The sequence below is a fragment of the Triturus cristatus genome, chromosome 6 (genome assembly GCF_964204655.1).
Source record: "Triturus cristatus chromosome 6, aTriCri1.1, whole genome shotgun sequence".
Lineage (NCBI taxonomy): Eukaryota > Metazoa > Chordata > Amphibia > Caudata > Salamandridae > Triturus > Triturus cristatus.
In genome coordinates this window covers 4219356-4241104 of record NC_140589.1, presented here as the reverse complement: position 1 = coordinate 4241104, position 21749 = coordinate 4219356, and the positions used below count along the sequence as shown (strand labels likewise).

The following is a 21749-nucleotide window of genomic DNA, read 5'->3' as shown; positions in this document are numbered from 1 at the left end:
AAGTTGGAAATGTTCATGTTTGAAACCAACACCGTTTTGTTTTTGAACTTTTGTACTGTGATATTGGAATTCAGATGGACAAAGGTACAGTACTGTCCAGCTCCGAAGGCAATTAATGCCGGGATAAGGGTGATGGGGACTAGGAGTGTGTGAGATGGGGAGTGTGGCAGCGCTATGATTGGGATTGGGTTGTCTGGGAGTGTCACAGGTTTTGGGATGACAAAAGGGACTGGTAGATTGATAAAAGTAAAATGAAAAGGGTTACAAAGATTGCAAAAGTGGCAGAGACTGTGGGCGTGAAAGACAGATAAAGGAAAAGGGAGCATGACACGATTTGGGGTGAGACAGGAACTTGGACTGTGAAGGACAGGGAAGGTGATAATGGTAGGGAGGGTGGTAGGAACTGTGTGCAGAGATGGGGAAGACTGGCAGCAACGGGCTGTGAGAGCAATTGGGATGGCACAGTGACAGGGACTGGTGGTAAGGGGGTGACAGCGACTGAGGTAGCCACAGGTGCCAGCAAGATAACAGGAACTGGGGGGTGACAGGGATGTAGAAAGTGACATGGAGGGTAAGAAGACCCAGCAGGGTGTTAAGGAGGGTAACAAGGCCTGAGAGTGTTAAAGGTGGTGATGGGGACGGAGATGTGACTATGATAGGGTTTGGAATGTTTTCGGGGTATTGGGATATGACAAGGGACCGACAAGGGACCGAGAGTGAGATAGGACTCAGGAAAATCTACCTGCTCCCACTGCAGATATATATGCCAAGCTATCCACATGTCTCCTAAAGCTCTCCCCCTACTTATTAGCCAAATCTCATCTTCCCCCACCTCCAATCAATACCCACCTGCGCCCAGCTTTGTCACTACCCTCCTGCTCTCCTCAGTCACTACCCACCTGCTCTTCCCTCAGTCGGTATCCTGCTCCCACCTCTGTCACTAGCCACCTTGTTACTTACCTGAGCCATTTCCCTCCACACACCCCATCCCACCTACTAGTACCTCTCTGGCACAACTATCCACACTCCAGACCCAACTCACTCACCCCACATCTCTGCCTACATCCCACTCACTAACTACCAGCTCCTACACCCTTGACTCTACTTTAGCCACTCGCCTACCTCACCCGCCACAAACTACTTGCTTCCACATCCTCTACCAGCCTTGCACCTACACCCCTGCCTCACCTCACTCACAATCCACCTGACTCACCTCAGTCACTACTCACGTGTACCAAAATGTATTCCTAGTCCACTCTTACTAGGTGACTGGCTGCAACAGCTCCATCATCGTATCAGTCACTATCTAGTTGCCACCACACCCCCTGCAGCCACCTCAGTCCCTACCCTCTTGCTTCAACAATCCCTGCCCACACCTCAGACACTGCCCACTTCAAGACCCTACCCTAGCAGCATAACCACCACACCCCAACCCACCTTGGACACTGCATTTCTGCCTCCACCAAGGCTACAATATAGCTGCCCCCCAGTGGCGTAACAAAGGCCCCTGCAGCCCCTGCATTGCAGGTGTGGGGGCGAGCTCCAGGCCAATCCCCCGCCCCCCTTCAGTACAGTATCCTGGTCTGAGATCTTCCGATAAGTCCGGAAGGGGGCCCCTCCATTCACTTTGCAGTGGGGCCCCCTCATTTAGTTACACCACTGCTGCCCCCACAAAGATGACAAACCAAAGACAGAAAATGATCCCTGCCCTGCTGGCCCCAGTGACACTATACAGCAGTGTACAGGTACACTTCAACGGACTGCGCCCCTAGAGACGCCAACACATGTCCCCTCCAACCCACGAGATATCACCCCTGTAAACTCTTCTGGAACCCCTCTAACCCAGAGGCCCTCGGATCACTGAACATTCAGCATTGCCTCCCAGCCAACCTGCTGTTGCCTAGCAGTACATCGCCCTCCGCCGACAAATCACGATGCTGCATGCACCCTGCATATGCTCAGCAACCCAAGAAGACGAAACAAGGAATTGCACAACATTTACTTTAATGCGCAAGTACTTCATCCTCAAAGTGTAAGTCAAAAGCTAAGGACTGGGTCCACTTTTGCAAGCTAATTGCTTGCATTTTAATCTTACATGCATTTTATGTTTGTGTGAATTTTCACTTCACGACAACCCATCGGCAGCGGTGCACCGGGAGACACCAGAAACAAGATATAAGCTCGGGATTTGGGGGAGAGGGCGTGGCATCTCTGACCTCTTTTAAATCCGCAACTGACGTGAAACTAAACTAAGTGGTGCAAGCAATTTTAGGTACAGCATGCCTAAATGACTGGGCAGTAGACACACACAAGCTTTCCAAGAGCCCGAAAGCAGATGTCCACATAGGTTTATTATTTAGAAATGTTGAGTATGTGCGAACAACAAAGACAGTGTGTCAGCAAAGGCGCAGTTCAGTTCTTCGAAGCACTTTTCATCTTCATACTCCTGCAGGCTTTAGAGTAGAGTTCTCGAAGGCGTCTCTCTCGCTGCAAGAGGGAAGAACAAGGCGGATGAATAGGTTTTACCACTTGCATTCTTTTGTATAGTGAGATTTTGCCAAGCTTCAAGTCACAGCGTGGGCAGCAGCAAGGCAAGCTTCCTTCATACACATAGATAGTATAGTACAGCAACGGCACTGCAGATTTCCCTTGCACAGACCGAACAAGTACAACAGGTGCATTGACAGTACATGCCTTCCTCCTGCCCACTGCACAGTAATAGCACAAGCAGCAGCAGTGCACGCTCCCCTTGCACAGAGGAGAGGTATGCTACATCCAGGAGTACTGCACAAGCGGAGAGGAGGTAAAGTATGCGCAGCAGCCATCCAAGCATCCATCACAGACACAGAACAACCAGCATTTGTTCAAGCTTCTGTTAGACAGACAAGAGTGAGTGCACAGGCAACAGTGCCAGCTTCCCTTGCGCTCACACAGAACACCCTCAGTACAAGCAGCATTTGTGCAAGCTTCTGCTAGACAGACACAAGAGTGAGAGCACAGGCAACAGTGCCAGCTTCCCTTGCGCTCACACAGAACAGCCACAGTACAAGCAGCAGCTGTGCAAGCTTCTGTTAGACAGACAAGAGTGACAGCACAGGCAACAGTGCCAGCTTCCCTTGCGCTCACACAGAACAGTCACAGTACAAGCAGCAGCTGTGCAAGCTTCTGTTAGACAGACAAGAGTGAGAGCACAGGCAACAGTGCCAGCTTCCCTTGCTCTCACACAGAACAGTTATAGCACTATAAGTAACAGTGCACACCCCCACGCAAAGACCAGTCACATCACAGCCAGCAACAGAGCAGATTTCCATACTTTTGAGTAATTTTAAGATTGAATGTAGGATGAACTCAAAGCAGGTAAACAATATGACAAGACCTCGTGGGAAGCAGAAGGAATGTTAAAGTGTAGAGGGAGAGAACAAAGCCTGCAGAAAAGAGTGGTTTTGTTACAGCTGTACAGTGTACTTCACAATATACATAGCTGTGGAATAGACAGGGAGGAGGAAGGTTTTCTATACTTTAACGAGAACATTTAATGGCTTTAATAGGGGCTTATCGCCACAGGAACGTCACTTTTTGCTACGTTCCTGTGGGGATAATCCCTTCGCCTTATTTACAAAGCAGGGTTAAGCCACTTAATGTGACTTAACGCCACCTTGTGATTAAGGTCTCCTTTCATGCTATAATTAGCGTGAAAGGGGCGAGTAATGGGTGTTGTGGCGGGCGTACCGACGCAACACCCATTGATTTTGATGCTGCCCCCGATTTACAAGGGTGGCGTAAATATGGGACAGCTCCAAAATTTAGGCCAAGGAAAACCGGGTGTCAACATGGAGAGGTGAGGAGAAATGTTTAATTGTTGCTGTGTCTATGGGTGCTGCATTGTGCAGCACACAGAGAAGCAGCAAATGGCCGTGGATGATTGTTTATGTGCAGGAAGGTGTGCCTTTCCGCACATAAACAATCATTAAAGAAATGACAATTTGCAACTTCTATGTGTGCTGCACAATGCCGCACACATAGGAGTTACAAGTCACCATTAGTGATTGTTTATGTGCAGGAAGGGTCAGCTTCCGGCACATAAGCTATCATTCCATCAACGCAGGTATCCTTGCACTATGGTGCAAGGATGCCTACGTTGGCGATAGGCAGCTGAGTTTGGCGCCAGCACTAGGGAAAACGCAGTGATGTGCGGTACCATTGTAGGTACGGCGCATCGCTGCATTTTAGATTGACGGATCGTGGCGTTAGCAATTTTTGCTTAACACCGCGCTTCACCACTCACTTGTGAACATGCCCCGCAGATTCATGGACGCAGGGGGAAGAAAAGTATAGTTTTCAAGAAGGCTCAGCATTGAGTTAGTACAGCGCTGAAAGGTCTTGGAAATGTGAACACTTCTCTATAGAAAAAATCCAAGATAGCATAACGTATATTATTAGCCCCAAATGATAATGCTGGGTGCCCTGATATTATAATACTGAGGTATAAAGAGGCGCGCTCCCTGGGTGCCTCCAGTAGTCTCCACACCATCCCATCAATTACAAAGCAACATAAGCTACATGAAGAGGACCACTCATGACACACTTGTTTACTTACAGCAATACAACATGTTGATCTTTGCGATGTCGGTTTCGGTGAACTGTCGAGATTGCCCAATAGGAGTATTAGGATCGGGCTTGGGTATAATGGTGGGACTCCGATTGCGTGAGAAGGCGGTCCTGTAATGAAATACAAGTATGAGCAGATGCAAGGCAATCTCCTACTATTGTCAGCATAGAGGCAATGACCCCTCTGTGAAAACTCTAAGTGACAAGGCGGGTCACATTGCATGTGCATAGGAAGAGTATTTGAGAAGACTGCTTGTGGATGGCAGCCTGTGAGCTGGAGTGAGTCAAATGTTAGTGTCCATTAACCATGAACACCAAATGTGTTAAATCTTATGAGCTAAATACATCTTCGCAACCTGTAGCAAACTCTGCACACTTACTTCAAGATGGGCTACAACCTTCTACATCCAGTATTGAGGGTGTCCACAGAATCTGATCTCAGATATGATTAGCTTTTGACAGTTCTTGATTTCTTTTTGGTAAGTCATAATATTGACCACTCTTTCTAGTAGGCTTTCCCTTGATTTAATCTTCGATTTACCTGAGCGAGATTGCACTTCCTACGCCATTCTCTGTGTCGCTTCAGGTGACATTGCAAAGGTTTGTGACTCAAATGAATTGCAAAAAGTCAGAAATGTAGCTAATTAATTATCCGGTGACCACCTGATGTCAAACAAAATCAAGATTTTAAGAAAAGAAATAAAGAATAAGGGCCCGATTCACAGAAGTAAGTTAAGACAAAATCCTAAACTTACTTCTTTTGGTATTCACAGAAGTTAGGATTTTGTCTTAAGTTTATCTTAAGACAAACTTAAGACAGACTTAAGACAGTCTTAAGACAGACTTAAGACAGTCTTAAGACAGACTTAAGATAAACTTAAGACAGACTTAAGACAGACTTAAGACAGACTTGAGACAAACTTAAGACAGACTTAAGACAGACTTAAGTTAGGATTTTGTCTTAAGTTTGTCTTAAGTCTGTCTTAAGTCTGTCTTAAGTCTGTCTTAAGTCTTTCTTAAGTTTGTCGTAAGACAAACTTAAGACAAAATCCTAAAAGCAGTAAGTTTAGGATTTTGTCTTAAGTTAGTTCTGTGAATCGGCCCCTGAGTTTTTAGCCCTGAGATAAAAGATCTATTTCTTAGTGTTCTTAGTACTGAGGAATTTTAAGAGGAATGTTTTCAGTGTTCTTTCTTGTCCTCAGGAGCCTGTGGGCTCCACTGGGGATGTGGAATGATACAACATTGTTCCCATTCGTTCACTATTTACCCTTATACGCGCTTGGTATAGCACTTGCACCACAGCCAAACTGGCTTCTTGGGCAGATACCCCAAGCCCCCTTTTCGTAAAACCCGATGGTGAGATTTAACAAGCTTACTTTACATCTCATAACCATCCGTTATCTGCTACGTCTAGAAATTATAGAATGACAGTGAAAAATAGGTGTATCAGTGCAGGTGAGTCGGTGAAGGCATATGCAAGTGATAATGAGAGTAGCTATCAGGGGCCATATTACACAAAGTGCTCCGGGGGTGCAACGGACGGCTGTGCATGCCCTGGGGCACTTTGGTATTACAGAAGGGGCCATAGATGCTTTTGCAGCCCCTTCTGTAATACCAATAGCGCTGTCGCTTGTTGGCACGCATAAAGCGCCAACGCTATCTTCAGGGGGCGTTCCCTCATTTGCATGAGGGCGTGCCCCATGCAAATGAAAGAATCCATTGGCCTCTGTGCCTGTGCTGTATTACAAACGTGGGCACAGAGGCAAAGAAGCTATCAGGAGGCACACTGACAGTGCACCACCTAAAAGGTGTCACACTGTCAGTGTGCCCCCTAAGAGTAGCTCTCTGGCGGAGCAAAGGAGGTCCTATGAACCCCTAGATATCCCCTTTAAAAGTACAGGTGGGTGCCGCCTGCACTGGAAATCACGGAGCGGCTTCAAAGCAGACGTTTGGTTCTTCACTTGAATGCGCTGCCCCCAGGGCATCGCGAGTTCGCGGCTGACCTGGGGGCACTGCATTAATCATAATACAGTGCATTTTCCTTCATTGTGCTAGGCAAACTTTTTAAAAGGTGCGCCCAGCGCAATGAAGGAAAATGCCCCGCATGTATAATGCGGCCCCTGATGCCATATCCAACCCAAGATTCCCAAGATCTGATAACTCATTTAGGTAGTATTAATGATGCAAAAACAGATATTCTCAGTTAAGCAATGGCATCGCGAATTTTGTTTCACAAAACGTACCTTGAGTAGTGCATAATTGAAGCATAGTCATAACGAGTGCCAAGATTATTGGTGTTCACCTTTCGGAAATTATGCTCCATGCCTAAGAGAAAATAAATACAAGCAATCACTGTTCACGTTATTAAAATACGAGTTGCTCAAGTCTCAGGTCCAGTAATATCATGGCAAACAGTACCCTAAGGTACTAATCAGACGTGTGCTTCCACACTGCATATAGTAAGGAATGAGACACGGAAAGCTGGAGGAGGAGGCCTCTCGTTCTCAAGACCACCGAAGGTCCTGTGCCACTTGGAGTTCCCTTGGTCCCCTTAATGTGGAAGAACATAGGAGACACAGAGAGAACAAGGGCTCTGTTTGCATTGTGGCGGCCATCTTTATCATCTTCAGGAGGCTTGTGTTTGGGAATAGAGGTGGGACAGGGCGGGGAAGGGGACAGGGGGATGGATGGGGGGACGACATAGACAAATAACATTTTTTTTAAAGTTATCTGCCACCATACGGGATCACGCATAATCTGCCGCTCTCCTCTCCACTGCAGGCAGGCACAGGCTCCCAGACTGGCCTGCGGCCAATCCTGAAGCTGCTCTCTTGCATGAGACCAGCTTCACGATTGGCCTTCGTGCCGATGATTTGCGCTCCCAGACAGACTCGGAGCTGTTGCTCTCTCCAACCCAGTAATGCACCTGGGCTGGCCGGCCAAACCCACATGCACAGTGAAGGCAGTGCCCCCCCCCCCCACTCCATCCTGTCTTCACCCTGGCCCTGCCCCCAAGACTCGGCTCAAGAAAAATAAAACAATACTAAAACGGGTTATAGGGTGAAAAGGTCGAAAAATGACAAACTACATACTTTGCTGATATCGTCAATCGTGTACTGTTGTAAAACGTGGTTTGCACCTTCACCATTATGCTGCAACTTCTGCTTATGTTTGTTTCTTTGTAACAGGACTGAGCTTACTGGTCCAGCAACACCGGTTCCTTTATGTGTCGTCGTGGCTGTTCCATTTGTACCTTTTATATTTATCTATCCAATATAAAGGTGAACTCCCAGTGAAAGGCTTGGTACTGCCTCCAGCTAATGACTTCACCATAAGACTGCATAACCCTTGCCTTCCCCATATACCCTCGCCCTCATAGCATCCCAAAAAAGGAGAATTTCAGAATACAGTGGTTCAACAAACCCAGGTAAATGAAATCAATATATATTCTATGAGATCTATAGGGCATAGAATAGATCAAATCTTAACCCAGGTTAGTTACGTCGCACCTTCCAGACTTACCTGGCATCACATTCTGGAGGAGGATGGTGACAAAGTCATCGCGGTCGCTGCGGTTCTGTTCATGGTGGAAGCCCAGGGCATGGAGGAGCTCGTGCTGCACCGTGCCGGTGAAGACACATCCGTTCCTCTGTATGGACACCACCTGACGACCCCCGGTCCGTCCAATGAAGGACCAGCACCTGCAGAGGTGGAAGGGCGCACTGTGATGAGCACTCGTACACTGGCTGCTCTTCTATACTAGATTCTCACCCGGCTGCATGTAGGCCTCACTGCCCTTCAGGAAATGGAGTAAGGGGCAGTACAGGTTCTCACCACTTCAATAATGAAACCCTACGTAAATAGCACATCCCTTTCCTTACTTTCTAATGGCGCTTTAGTGAACCTCGTTACGGAACAAGTTTCTTTATGTTGCCACTCCTAATATACAGACCCCATCGTTACTTATTGATAACCCCCCATACGCCTATTACTAACAGTGCAAAGTGAGACCTTCACTGACTGGCCTGTGCATCAAAGCAAAACCGTCCCCTTGTAACAAAACCGTCCCACAGCCCTCCGGCCCACTGGGGGAATGTCCGGTGCCTGCGATGGCCAGTCCAACCCTGCTGGGATTAGTTGAGAGTTCTATCCCTTTAGTATCTCCAGCCCGCAGGGTCCACAATTCGATTATCATTTAACCTCAAGTTGTGTTCGCCCTGCTATGAGTTTATCTGATTCATCCAGTAAAGCCACGCCACGCTTATGCAGCACTGACAACTTTGTACTTTGTCCTTATCTTTTTAGGGATTTCAAAGATTGCTTTACAGTTGCTATATATTCTTCATTTCTGCAATAGTGACGTATTCTCAGACGTGCTGATGTCAAACAGCATCAGTCACATATACAGATGCACTCACCTGAGAATCAGCCTTTAGACACTGCCATCAGCAGCAATCACACAACCTGTCATAATAATTCTCTTCTGGCACTATGCCAAAAATGCCCTTTCAGACACTGTTCCATCATATGGGCTGTCCAGAAATACCCATCAAACACTGCCCTCGAAAATGCCCCACGAAGCATACATACTGACCCATTCTGTGGTTCGATGAAGAGATAGTCGCGTTCGTTTGTTCGAGGTCTGAACGAAATACAGGTACGTGCTGCGAACGATTGTATGGCGCCCATTATCACAGCTCGCTCATTTGGGGCTGACAGGAACAAAGAATCAGAGAAACAAGTCAAAACACTAGTTGTGATTCCACAAGATTATTGCAAGAACAGCCACACCTACAGTGGAGTCTACATTATTTATGACAAACTCAATGAAACTGTTGGCATTGAAGCTCCACTTATGTTAACCATATCTGACTCCTGGCCACAGAGCAGGCTAAGCGTCCAATCTATCTCTGTGATAGCCACAGTGTGTATGGCCTGCGGCAATGGTGGTTATGGATCTCTGATTTGCTAGTTCATGCCCATGTGATGACAGAAATGTCCACATCATTGACACTGGAGGTGTTGGACAGTATTAGGTCTTTCGTGGATCAGGGCAGATTAGCAGCCCTGATCCCTTCAGATCTGTCTGCGGCTTTCAACACAGAGTCTCATCTCCTTTTGCTTCCGAGGCTGCATGGAATTGGTCTGCGTTCCTCTACCATGCGATGGTTTCGCTTGTTTATAAGTAAAGATCTCGTTCGCTACGGCTGCCCCGTTTTACATCAAACCCTCAGGATTGCAATGTGGAGTTCCTCGGGGATCCTCTCTGAGTCCGACCTTGTTTAACATCTATTTGTCACCTTGGATTGTCTAGGCATTAGGCCTTGAGATCTTTATGTATGCTGACGATACTCAGCTGATTAGTTCTATTGACGACAAGTACTCTGAGACTCGAGGGAATTTAGGTGGCTGCCTCGCCGAAGCAGCAGGGTGGTTGCGGGCACATTGTTTAAAACATTATGCAGACAAAATAGAAATCTTGGTGTTTGGTTGGGTCTGCAAGGTATGGTATGGAATGATTCTTGGTGGCCTTTGTTGTTAGGTCCAACACCAAGGTCTAAAAGGGAGGCGAAGAATCTGGGTTTTTAAGTGATGATTCTCTTCCAATGCAGAAGGCGGTACATACAGTGTGCAGGAGCTGGTTTGGACTTCTGCGCACTCTTCACACATTATTTGGTGGATCTCAGTGACATGGTGAAGGAACAGCATCCAAGCTTTGATTATTAGTAGGCCAGACTACGGTAACAAGCTACATATGGGCATGCCGGATTCTTTGTTCACACGTCTTGTCTATTCAGAATGCGGCGACAAGACTGATTTGTAACAAGCCGAGCAGGAGTTCCACTGTGGCCTCTCTCAATTCTCTTCACTGGCTTCCAGTTCGTAAGAGATTCATTTTTAAGCTAGTTTGCCACGTACACAGAGCACTTTATGACAAGGTCCAGCAATCCAATGTGCCAGAATTAAATTTTATAAGCCGACTCGGGATCCCTGCTCTGCTGTTGATGCTTTGATATACTGTGCACGAATCAAGAAATCCAGAAGGGGTGGATTTGGAGAAGGTTAGAACTAAGCAAGTATGAGGTCTGGCGCTGGGATATCCCTCAGGGGTGAGAATGCGCTTTATAAATACTTTAATAATCATAATTACTATGTCACAGGACATGAGTCAGTCTGAAAAGTTAATCACCGTTTAATTTTTATGTGACTGCATGCAAGTAATGAGACCAGGTTTTTCGAGAATAAAATCCAAACTGCAGGAACAACTTAAAATCCATAAAGGTTTGTGACTTATTACTTACAGTAGGTGGGGGAGATCTCAAAGGGCACTAGCACCTGCCCGTTAGCAGCACTGGGCCAGCGGCACCGGTCAGAGGCACATCGGTCTGCGTTTCCCAGGGGGTCCACTGCGATGTCACCAAATACAAGGGGTGGCCAACCAAAGGGAGAATTACCTGAGAAAAATGAAGACAGGAGAAAAGCAACTGAGGTTATATTCTGAATATTTCAGCCATCTACGGCAAAGGCTGGCAGGCTTCATGCTTGTTATGAACTCCTTTGCAGCTAATGCTTGCACCCTCACCACTATAGCCACAGAGTACAAGCAGCGTCATGGAAACCTCTTTTTCGAACCCTTCTGCCTGATGTGATCTGTTTATGAACCCTACACGCTCCTCTGTTACACACATTGTTCCACGCCTGGAGAGCAGGAGTATGTCTGCATGGTACCACAAACTGTGAAATAAAAACAGATTTATTTTGAAAGCAACTCACATTAATGGTCTTAATTGAAGCATTTGCTACAAATCTCCAGGTGAAAGTTTATTACCTTAATTTCCATAGGATAGGGTTGTGGGCATCTAAAATACACCCTGTCATAAGTAAGTAGGAGGTGAATTCTGCTAGAGGTCTTGCAGTTCCGCTGCCTAAAACGCATCCAGCCTTGTTCCTCCATGGGGTGACCACACCCCTGCAGGACATGCAGGATGGAGCTGAGATATCAGCCATATGTATGTACAGCCTGAATGTCATAGGAAATTCATGTTATGGCATGGTCTGTATTGCATGTAGTTTACCAGCAGGATCAAGTACGTACTTTGCACTTGGTCGTAACACCGTATATACAGTGTGGCTTGATTGTTTAAAAGAAATTAATCTATCACTTCCCACAGAGTCATCATAGAAATGTTAATGGTTCTTGAACAATTAAAATGGGTCTTTGTGTCCTGCCAAAAATGCAGAGGTGATCTGTGTGACCTAGGGAAATAAAAAATATTTAACTTCCCTTCCTTTTGGTTCCTTGGTGGCACCAAAAAGTGGTGGGGTAGGAGGTGTTAGGATGGCATTTTATTTAACTGGTCTTGTTGTGTTATCTTGCTGTCCTCTATGTTGTTATTCCGTGTTACTTTCATTGTAGCCTGCAAGAAGCTGCTTCTGATTCCAGAATGCTTAAGGTTTAGGAATCCGCAGCTGCCGCAGGGAAATCGGAGACGTTGGACAGGCATTTATGTACTGCCGTTTATGAGGAATAAACTTGGATTTTGAGATTCCAGAGAGTGTTGTGTCTTTACATTTGGCGACTAGTATTGAATGCCAGGAGAACCACGCAGTGCAGTAGCAGAGCTACAAGAAGCATTTGCAATGCAATAGGTCTGGCATTATAAAAGTGTGAGCAGTTGACATTGCTAATAATAATGCAACACTAGTTATTGGCATTGGAAATGATGCCATTTATTTATGTGTTTGTTTTATAAAATAGATAAAAAAAGGCATTGTCATGAACAATGACAATAGCTGAAACTTTTGCAAATGCGATACCTATTGCATTGCAAATGCTTGTTTCAGTGCTGCAGGCTTTTTTAAAGTTTTAGTCACTGCTCAAAATGAAATCCATTTTATCAGCGTTGCCAGTGCTCCTTTATGTTATAGCCCTAAATGAAACACAATGTTCTAAGCAGATTGCTAAACAGCATCGCTAGCCCCGATCACAATGTCTCACTTCATGCTGGACAGTGGGCACCCTGTTTTTATGCAGCGCCAAGATGGGGTGAACTAATGCACAGACTGAGGTCTGTCAGCCTCCGAGGCTCAAAGCATTCCTTGCAACAGTGCGCTGTGTCAAGGTATTGCCATGTGCACAGCACACACTCTGCAACAGCAAGTGGTTTCAAAGTTGGGGGTGACTTCCCAAACTTTCCCGAGGTGTTCATCGTGTTTGGTGCCAGCGTATTTATGCTGACAGCCAAAAAAACTGTGTGTGGTTGTGTGTGTGTGTGGTTGAGTGTGGGTGGTTGTGTGTGTGTGGCTGTCTGTGTGTGGTTGTGGTTGTGTGTTTGTGTTATTGCGTGTGTGAGTGTGTGTGTGTGTGGTTGTGTGTGGTTGTGTGTGTGTGTGGTTGTGTGTGTGTGGGGTGTGTGTGTGTGGTTGTATGTGTGTGTTTGTGTGTGGTTGTGTTGTGTGTGTGTGTGTGTGTGGTTGTGTTGTGTGTGTGGTTCTGTGGTTCTGTGTGTGGTTGTGGTTATGTGTGTGTGTGTGTATGAGTGTGTGTGGTTATGTGTGGTTGTCTGTGTGTGGTTGTGGGTGGTTCTAGTTGTGTGTGGATGTGTGTGTGAGTGGTTGTGGTTGTTTGTGGTTTTGTGTGTGTGAGTGGTTGTGGTTGTGTTTGTGGTTTTGTGTGTGTTTTGTGGTTGTGTGTGTGGTTGTGTGTGTGGTTCTGTGTGTGTGTGCGGTTGTGTGTTGTTGTGGTTGGGTGTGTAGTTGTGGTTGTGTGTGGTGGTGTGTGGGGTTGTGTGTTTGTGTTATTGTGTGTGTGGTTGTGGTTGTGAGTGTGTGGTTGTGGTTGGGGGGATTGGGGAGGGCAGAGGTAGGGAAGGAGAATGGAAGGAGGAAAGAAGAGGAAAGGGGGTGTAAAATTAGCAAGAAGTGTGCCAGGAAGGCAAATAGAGAGATGAAGAGAACAGGTGGTTCAGTGGGGATAGAATGTGAGAGAAGAGAAAGTGAGGGGGAGGAAATGAGGACAGTAGGAGGAAGGTGTCAGATTTAGGAGGGGATTAGATAGGGGGAAGGAGAGTGGGGGCATACTAGAGGAGATGAAATGTGGTTGTGTGTGGTTGTGTTGTGTGTGTGTGTGGTTGTGTGGTTCTGTGTGTGGTTATGGTTGTGTGTGTGTGTGTATGTGTGGTTGTGTGTGTGTGGTTGTAGTTGTGTGTGGTTGTAGTTGTGTGCAGTTGTGTGTGTGAGTGGTTGTGGTTGTTTGTTTGTGGTTTTGTGTGTGTGAGTGGTTGTGGTTGTGTTTGTGGTTTTGTGTGTGTGTTTGTGGTTGTGTGTGTGGTTCTGTGTGTGGGTGCGGTTGTGTGTTGTTGTGGTTGGGTGTGTGGTTGTGGTTGTGTGTTGTGGTTGTGTGTGTAGTTGTGGTTGTGTGTGGTGGTGTGTGTGGTTGTGTGTTTGTGTTATTGAGTGTGTGGTTGTGGTTGTGTGTGTGTGGTTGTGGGGGATTGGTGAGGGCAGAGGTAGGGAAGGAGAATGGAAGGAGGAAAGAAGAGGAAAGGGAGTGTAAAATTAGTGAGAAGTGTGCCAGGAAGGCAAATAGAGAGATGAAGAGAACAGGAGGTTCAGTGGGGATAGAATGTGAGAGAAGAGAAAGTGAAGGGGGAGTGAAGTGAGGACAGCAGTAGGAAGGTGTCAGATTTAGGAGGGGATTAGATAGGGGGAAGGAGAGTGGGGGCATACTAGAGGAGATGAAATGGGATCTAAAGATGATAGAAGGTCGGGGGAGATGAGTGAACATCGATGGAAAAAGAGGAAGATGGCGGGTGGAGACCTAAAAGGTAATAAGATGAGGCAGGATCGGGAGGGGTGAGTACAGAAGGAGCAGAAGCTCTGGAAGGAGAGAAAAGGAAATGGAAATGGAAAAGCATGGGGAGGGGGCAGGAAAAAGATGGGGAGGTGAGAGAATAAAGAGTGGGAGAGAAGGACCAGGAGAAAAGGATGGAAGGTGGAGAGAAGAGGGGGGAGTGGCTGAGATAAGGGTGAGGATGTAGGTGGAAGAAAGAAACTAAAAAGAGATGGGAGTGGAATGAGACTAGAGGAGAGGGAGGCTGGAGAAGAGAGGGGCAAGAAATAGATAAGGAGGGCGGGGGGAAGCAAGGCCAGAGGAGAGGGAGGCTGGAGACGGGGCAAGAAAGAGATGAGGAGGGTGGGGGGGGTAGTGCGGCCAGAGGAGAGTGAGACTGGAGAGGAGGGAGGCAAGAAAGAGATGTGGAGGGAAGCAAGGCCAGAGGAGAGGGAGGCTGTAGAGGGGGCAAGAAAGAGATGGGGAGGCCAGAGGGGAGGGAGGCTGGAGAGGAGAGGGGCATGAAAGAGAGATGGGGGAAGTGAGGCCAGAGGAGGGGGAGGCTGGAGAGGGGGCAAGAAAGAGATGAGGAGGGTGGGGGCATCGAGGCCAGAGGGGAGGGAGACTGGAGAGGAGAGGGGCAAGAAAGAGTTTGTGAGGGGGGGCGAGGCCAGAGTGGAGGGAGGCTGGAGAGGAGGGAGGCAAGAAAGAGTTGTGGAGGGCAGGGAGGGAAGTGAGGCCAGAGGAGAGGGAGGCTGGAGAGGGGGCAAGAAAGAGATGAGGAGGTTGGGGGGTTTAGCGAGGCCAGATGAGCTGTGAAGAATCCAGAATGTCCTGAAGGAAATAAGGCCAGAAAGAGTTGAGAAGGGAGGATGGAGAGGGGGGAGAGTAGATGAATATGTGGCAGTGGGGATGGAAAGCGTGCTAGAAGCGAGCAGGGAGAGAATAAAAGAGGTGTGGAGAAGAGAAGGATTTTACACAGGTAGAGGGGTAGAAGGACCCTGCAAGGTGAGAAAAGAACATCGGAAGTTGAGAAAGAGGGGTGAGGGAGAATAGAAGGAGATGAGGACGGATAAGCAGAGGGAGAGAAAATAAGGACAATGAGGTGAGAGTGGAGAAGATAACGAGATACAGATGAGACGATGGCGGTGGAGACGAAAACAATGAGATACGGATGAGAGGATGAGACGGAGGCTGGAGAAGTGAAGGGCGTGGAGGGCGGGAGAAGGGTGGGGGAGCGAGCATAGGAAAAGGGAGAGAAAAGGCTTCCGAGGGAATAGTGGAGAGGAGAAGAGGTAGGCCGTGAGGCGCAGAGGGAAGAGGTGAAAGAATGAAATGTGGAAGCGTAATAAGGGAAGAAAAGAAAGTGAGGGAGGGGGCTCAAGGGTGGGATGTTGTAAGAAATGGGTGGCAAGAGAAGTGATGAGAAGGAAGAAAGTGGAGGAGAGAACATTAAAAGAGAGTGCTGCTCTAGAGGGGACACGAGGAAAGGGAGTACAGGGCATGAAAAGGGTGTGTGCACACTTAAGAGTGTGCACCTGAATATGCGTAAAGGTGGTGAGAGGGAGCAAAGGAAGGGCTGGGAAAGTAATGATGTGGAAGAAGTGAGACGTAGGCTGAGATGGGGGTAGAGGAGTAGGTGCAATGACATGGTATAATGAGGGGGAGTGACGTAGGAGAGAAGGAGCGTGAGTGAGAGGTTAAGAGAGGGACGTGTGGTGGTGTGCATCAGGAGGTACTGGGACAAAGGCAGTCAGAGAATGAGGGAAATGAGACAGACCACGTGTAGAAAGAGACAGCAAAGTGGGGAGGATGGTTATAGGATTAGAGGCGGTGCAGGTAGAAATGTGGGGAAAGAGGTGAGACGTGGAAGGACTGCATGGTGCACGCGGGAAGGAGGGGAGGAATAAGGGTGGGGTAGGAAGCATATTAGGTGGAAAGGGGGCAGGAGATATAACGAAAACGGAGGTTGGATGGGCAAAGGAAGAAAGAGGCGATACACGAACTGGAATAAATATAACTAAAACGGAGGAAACTGGAGGAAACAAGCATTGGCCACGAAAGTCATCACGATCGCTGTGAAAGCGAAAGTGATCGCGATGACGCGCTAAAACACGCAAGGGAAGCGCGCGCAAGGGATGTGCGCGCAAGGGATGCGCACGCAAGCGCGCGTGCTTGTTGCCCGTTCTAGCAAGCTGGCTAAAAAGCTGGGGGGGAAAATGCTACCGCCGGCCACAGCTTGCGTGCGCCCGCGCACATGCACTGCAAGCTGTAGGCGGCGGTAGCATTTTTTGAAGCCCTCACTTAAGGTCTCGCCAAACTAGCGCCCAAGCACTGGGTCAGGCGAGACCTAAAAAGGATTAATTGGCAGTTTTATAAACCCTTCCTACTGAGAGTGGAGACTAAGTGGTGGTCAGAAATAGTTAAATGGCAGGGGGCTTATGGTAAGCCTGAGAATACAATAGGACATTTTAGACCAACTGTATTTTCTCAAACTATTTTTATACCAAAGATGAGGAAGGAAATATTTTGGAGGATAAGAAGAAGAGGATATTTTTGCATTTTGGTGGTCCACAGGGATTGAAAGTATATGAACATATGGTCAAAGATACAGGTGAGGGAGGTGATGTGAATGTTTTTGATAAGCTATAAGCTGCTTTGATCAATATTCTGCACCTAATGTGTGTAGTGGTATAAATGATTTGGAAAACACAAGGTGTTTATAAAAGAACCATCACTCAATCATGGCGGATATTTGTGGGACATTTAAATTGCTCCCACTTATCTATGAATATGCTAAACTCGCATGTGTACTAAAATTTACGGGACTGTCAAGGATGCAGTAGGTTTGCATGCTAACAGTGGGGGTTCTGTAAGTATTGACTGCACAACACCCAGAGTTTATCACATTCTTTGGTCCTGAAGAAAGCCAATCTGACCCTGAAAGCAAAAAATCTAGCCGAAACATGTTGACCACCTCAAGAATAAGCTGGAGCAATTTAAATATGCCACAACTGTCCCCCATGATTTTTAGGTCTCGCATAGGGCAGCGCATGCGCTGCCTCTCCGAGGCATTAAGTATTCAGTATTAGTGGTGAAACTCCACCCATTGCACTTCTATTTGTTTTGTCACTTGCCATTAGTTACATCTGGCATTGCTCGTCTTATCTCGCTCATTCATTGGCTGGTGGTCCAATACATCACTTCCGTCTTGCTTCCGTTTTGCAGGAAGCAGCACCGACCAACTACAGTTTAGCTCCGCTGCCTGGCTGTTATTTTTGTATTTAGGGACTACTTCCTTGTTTTCTATCCCCATCAGCTGTGCTCTGCACTCACTGCTGGTTGATAATGTAACCGGACTTCATCATTAGCATGCGTGCCGGCTTCACTCTCAGCCACGCACATGTTCTAGGCATCGACCAACTACAGTTAACTTATGCTGTTGGCTGTTAGGGACTACTTTTGTTCTTTGCTGCCACATCATACTTATTTACGTTTAATATACACAAGATATTTATAATTAAATGATGCTGCCCCCACCCAAACCCTGTTCTCGGCCCCGTATTTATTTACGTTTAATATACATGAGATATTTATAATTAAATGATGCTGCCCACGCCGAGGTTCGAACTCTGTTCTCCTGCTCCAAAGTCGGCACTCGGCAGCGTTAAATGTTGAGCCACCTCCTCACACCATTTGTTTTACGTGGCTTTAGATGCTACATTTTTTTCATTTAACGGACGTCATCTCCCTGGGCTCCTATAGTAACAGTGAAGGAGCCTGATTTTAGTACAAACGTCATGATGTCAGGGCGAATGAGTTATGTTACTCTCTTGTGGTTACTTGCACTGGAATTGCAAAGCAATGGATTATTTTTCTCCTCTTTGCCTCTCCCCCTCTGCTGCCTGTCAGCAGCTGCCCCAGCCTCTGCTTGAATTCTTCGGTAAGGCTGTCCCTGCAGCCATAAATGAACGCGCCCGGGGCTCCTGGGGCCGGGGCCGGGAGGGGGAGGGGAGAGGACTGGAGGTTCTGAGCACTCAAAGCTCCAGGCACCGGGTCTTTATTGATTGATATCTACTACACAGGTTCGAATGTGTCCCTTGCATGTATTGTTTAAAATATTCAAGTGACCTCTGACCCAGCCGAGGATCGACTAAGGTGTCACTAAGCACTTTCAAAAGCGGGCACTGCACGTACATATGTAAAGGTGACTGAAATCAGTGGTGTGGTTAATGTTAGTGCAGCAGGCGCAGTGGCATAGGGGTCTGTTGTGTGTGTGGGCACTGCACCCCGATATACCTACGTCTTGTTACTCGGGCAGAGGGTCACTGCCTTGCTTGCATAAAGTCCCAGGTTACCCTGGCTACTCCAGCGCCACCTTGTGTTTCAGAAAGGTCTGCTGCAGCTCTCGCATTCATTTAAATTGAACAACGCTATCAGAGTTATGACATTAATGACTTGTTTGCAGTAGACAAACCCAAAAATGTAAAGTTTACAAGACAAGGTGAGGCAGAGCTGCATTTTCTTGAACTCCTCCCCCCCTCAGAACAGAGTGCAGAAGTTGCACTCACACCCCGCCCCCCAGGCAAACAAGAGCCGTGCTTTCAAACACGATAACTCGTACAAGGAGTGAATGCCCCAGCCTCGGAAGCAGCACCAGCACAACACATCCTTTGTTGCCGGATGTGAGAAAAACACACCAACTTCTAAAAAAAAAGCCCTAGGAAGGAAGTGGAAGAACTTCCCCTGCAAGTGGGAGTGCGAAAGGAATGCTGCCCTCTGTTTTTCTCACTTTGCAAGATCTCTTGCAACTCACAGCACATGGTGAAAGCTTGGGTTTAAAAGTTTAAGATTTTAGCATGTGTCTCACAGAGACTGCTCACCGGACTCAATGTGATAGCACAGAACTTTGCACACACGCACACAACAGTTTCCACCTTTTGCAACATGTAACGAGGAAACACAAATGTGATTTAGTACCTCTCAGAGACCGGTTTTACACCAGGAATGACGGGAAAAAGGGTGTGAAACCTTATGCAGCACAGCTATTGCTTGTGAATCATTTTCAGTGCTTCTTAAAGATGGTTAGGTTTCACCTACAGACCTTTATAGATGCCTGGTGAGAATCTTGACACCCCACAACATACATATTCAAGTGGGGGCTTTTGGACAGCTGCTTTCAGCCATTGGCTATTGTGGTTCTACTGGTGTCAGGCATTGGTTTACAAAGCTGTCCATAAGCATTGGTATCTGCCTGTGGCATCTTGTGAATGTGAATATCTGAAAAGTAGTCTGACTTTCCATTTTCACTCCTGTGCAAAGTCTGGCTGCCCTGCTGACACTCTGCCTTCCCCCGCTCATCTGTTGCTTTCTAATGCTGTGCTCCAGCACCCATCCCACCCAAGAGCTTCCCCACCCATAGTTTTAGGTCAAGCCTGGGCAGTGCATGCGCTGCTCTGCAAGGTATGCTGTATTTGAGTATGAAACTGACGCGCCGCCTACTCTCCGCCCATATTTTTCATTGGCTTGTGCCATTGTCCTTTGTAAATGTTGGCTTCTTATTCACTATTATGCTTGTTTTTTACCGCCACCTTACAGCTGATCGCCATATAACTTGTCTGTGTTGTTTTAGCCCCTCCGTTTCCTTCTCATGCACACCCACTCTCCCTCCCCCACTACTCAGCAGGGGAGGCCAGAGCAGATGTACCACCCAGTCTCAAACGCCATCCTGCATAAAGGCGCATAGTTGGTTTCGAGGCGCATCATTCAAAGCACATTCTTACTTTCACAAAAGATCATTCACTTCAAGGTGCATCACCCCGACCGAGGCACATCATCTCTTTCAAGGCTCATAGTTCCATTCAAGACATAACCTTCAAGGCGCAACAATCCGTACAGCATCTCTTTCAATCCTCATCGTCCCTGTCAAGGCACAGCATATTTCCTTACCAGGCGCCTCATTCAAGGCGCATCATACTCCATTCAAAACCACACATTCCATGCCACACAATTGCACAACAAACAATTCCAATCCAACCCACATTATTCCAATCTATACCACATACATGCACTCCACTAAACGCAAAGCTATCCACACATTTCCATACCACACAATTCGACTCCACTCATTTACAATCCACACCACATAATTCAACACCAAACCACATAATACAACTCAACAATATAATTGCACAACACACCAAATACATCCAGTACACTCCACACAATTCCACATCCTTCCACAACATTGAACTGCATACCACATAATTAAACTCCACTACATACCATTCCACAGCACAAAATGCCATTCCTTATAATTACACTCCAGAACATACAATCCCACTCCACAAAATTCCAATACATGCAATACCATATAATTAATATCCACATAATTCTACATCACACATACCACATAATTTCACAACACAACTCCACACCACACAATTACATAACTAACGAATCCAATCGCTCTCACATAATTCCAGTACACACCACATTCATACACTCCGTAACACATAGGTAAAAGACATTACCATTTACAATGCCAATAGCTCTAACTCAAACAAATGCGAGACCTATTGCATTGCAAATGCTTGTTTAATATTAACAGAGAGTCCTGAAAACAAAATCACAATTTGTGTATAGGAGTCTCAAGTTATTTTTATTTTCAACTCACGATGGCACAGCCACAATATCACTGCATCATTGAAACCAGCTCTGCTGTAATCAGGCGTCGCAGCACACCCTGGAAGCACTTGGCCACCAGGGTGGGAACCCAATGATGAAGCATGTCCCCTACTAGGTAGGGGAGTGAGGGTTTGTTTACAAACTCTATGGGGCTCATTACATTGTCCCCCCGACACCGTCTCGGTCCTGGGACCAACCGACCTCAGGTCAGCGGTCGCAACTGCCTAATTAGGATGCGACCGAACACTGTTTGGTTGCACTCCTACATTTCCCTATGGTTGCGTGCATTACGGCCATAAACCGGCCGTAATACATGCTCACATAGGGAAATGGGAGGTGCTGTTCATCCTTGCACCCTATGGCAGGCACCTCAAGGTGCCTTCCACGAGATGCAGAGATCAACGGGGGGCACCATAGGTGCCCCCCTTGTCCCCAACCAGAGGCTGCACAGACAAGGTCGCCCTGCAGAGGGCCCCAAACACACTTTCTGACATGGTTTCCATGTTGGACAGGCCGGCATGGAAACCATTCCAGAAACCGTGCATGGTAATCCCAAAGGCAGAAAGGCCAGCACTTTGGGATTACGAGCTGGTTCCGACTGGCTGACTGGCTTCTTGGGCCC

The 21749-nt window shown here is 47.1% G+C and overlaps 1 protein-coding gene across 1 annotated transcript in view; it reads right to left on the bottom strand.

Moving 5' to 3' along the window:
- Positions 1-2331: 2331 nt before the first annotated feature.
- The window catches only part of LOC146813620 (hatching enzyme 1.2-like), a 33024-nt gene continuing 13606 nt past the window's right edge, over positions 2332-21749 (bottom strand). The window contains exons 4-9 of the mRNA XM_085610099.1: positions 10911-11063; positions 9203-9320; positions 8131-8309; positions 6852-6933; positions 4598-4719; positions 2332-2487 (exon numbers count right to left, since the gene is read on the bottom strand). Coding sequence (XP_085466225.1) covers positions 2456-2487; positions 4598-4719; positions 6852-6933; positions 8131-8309; positions 9203-9320; positions 10911-11063 — 686 coding nt within the window. The 3' untranslated portion in view covers positions 2332-2455. The remainder of the gene's footprint in view (positions 2488-4597; positions 4720-6851; positions 6934-8130; positions 8310-9202; positions 9321-10910; positions 11064-21749) is intronic.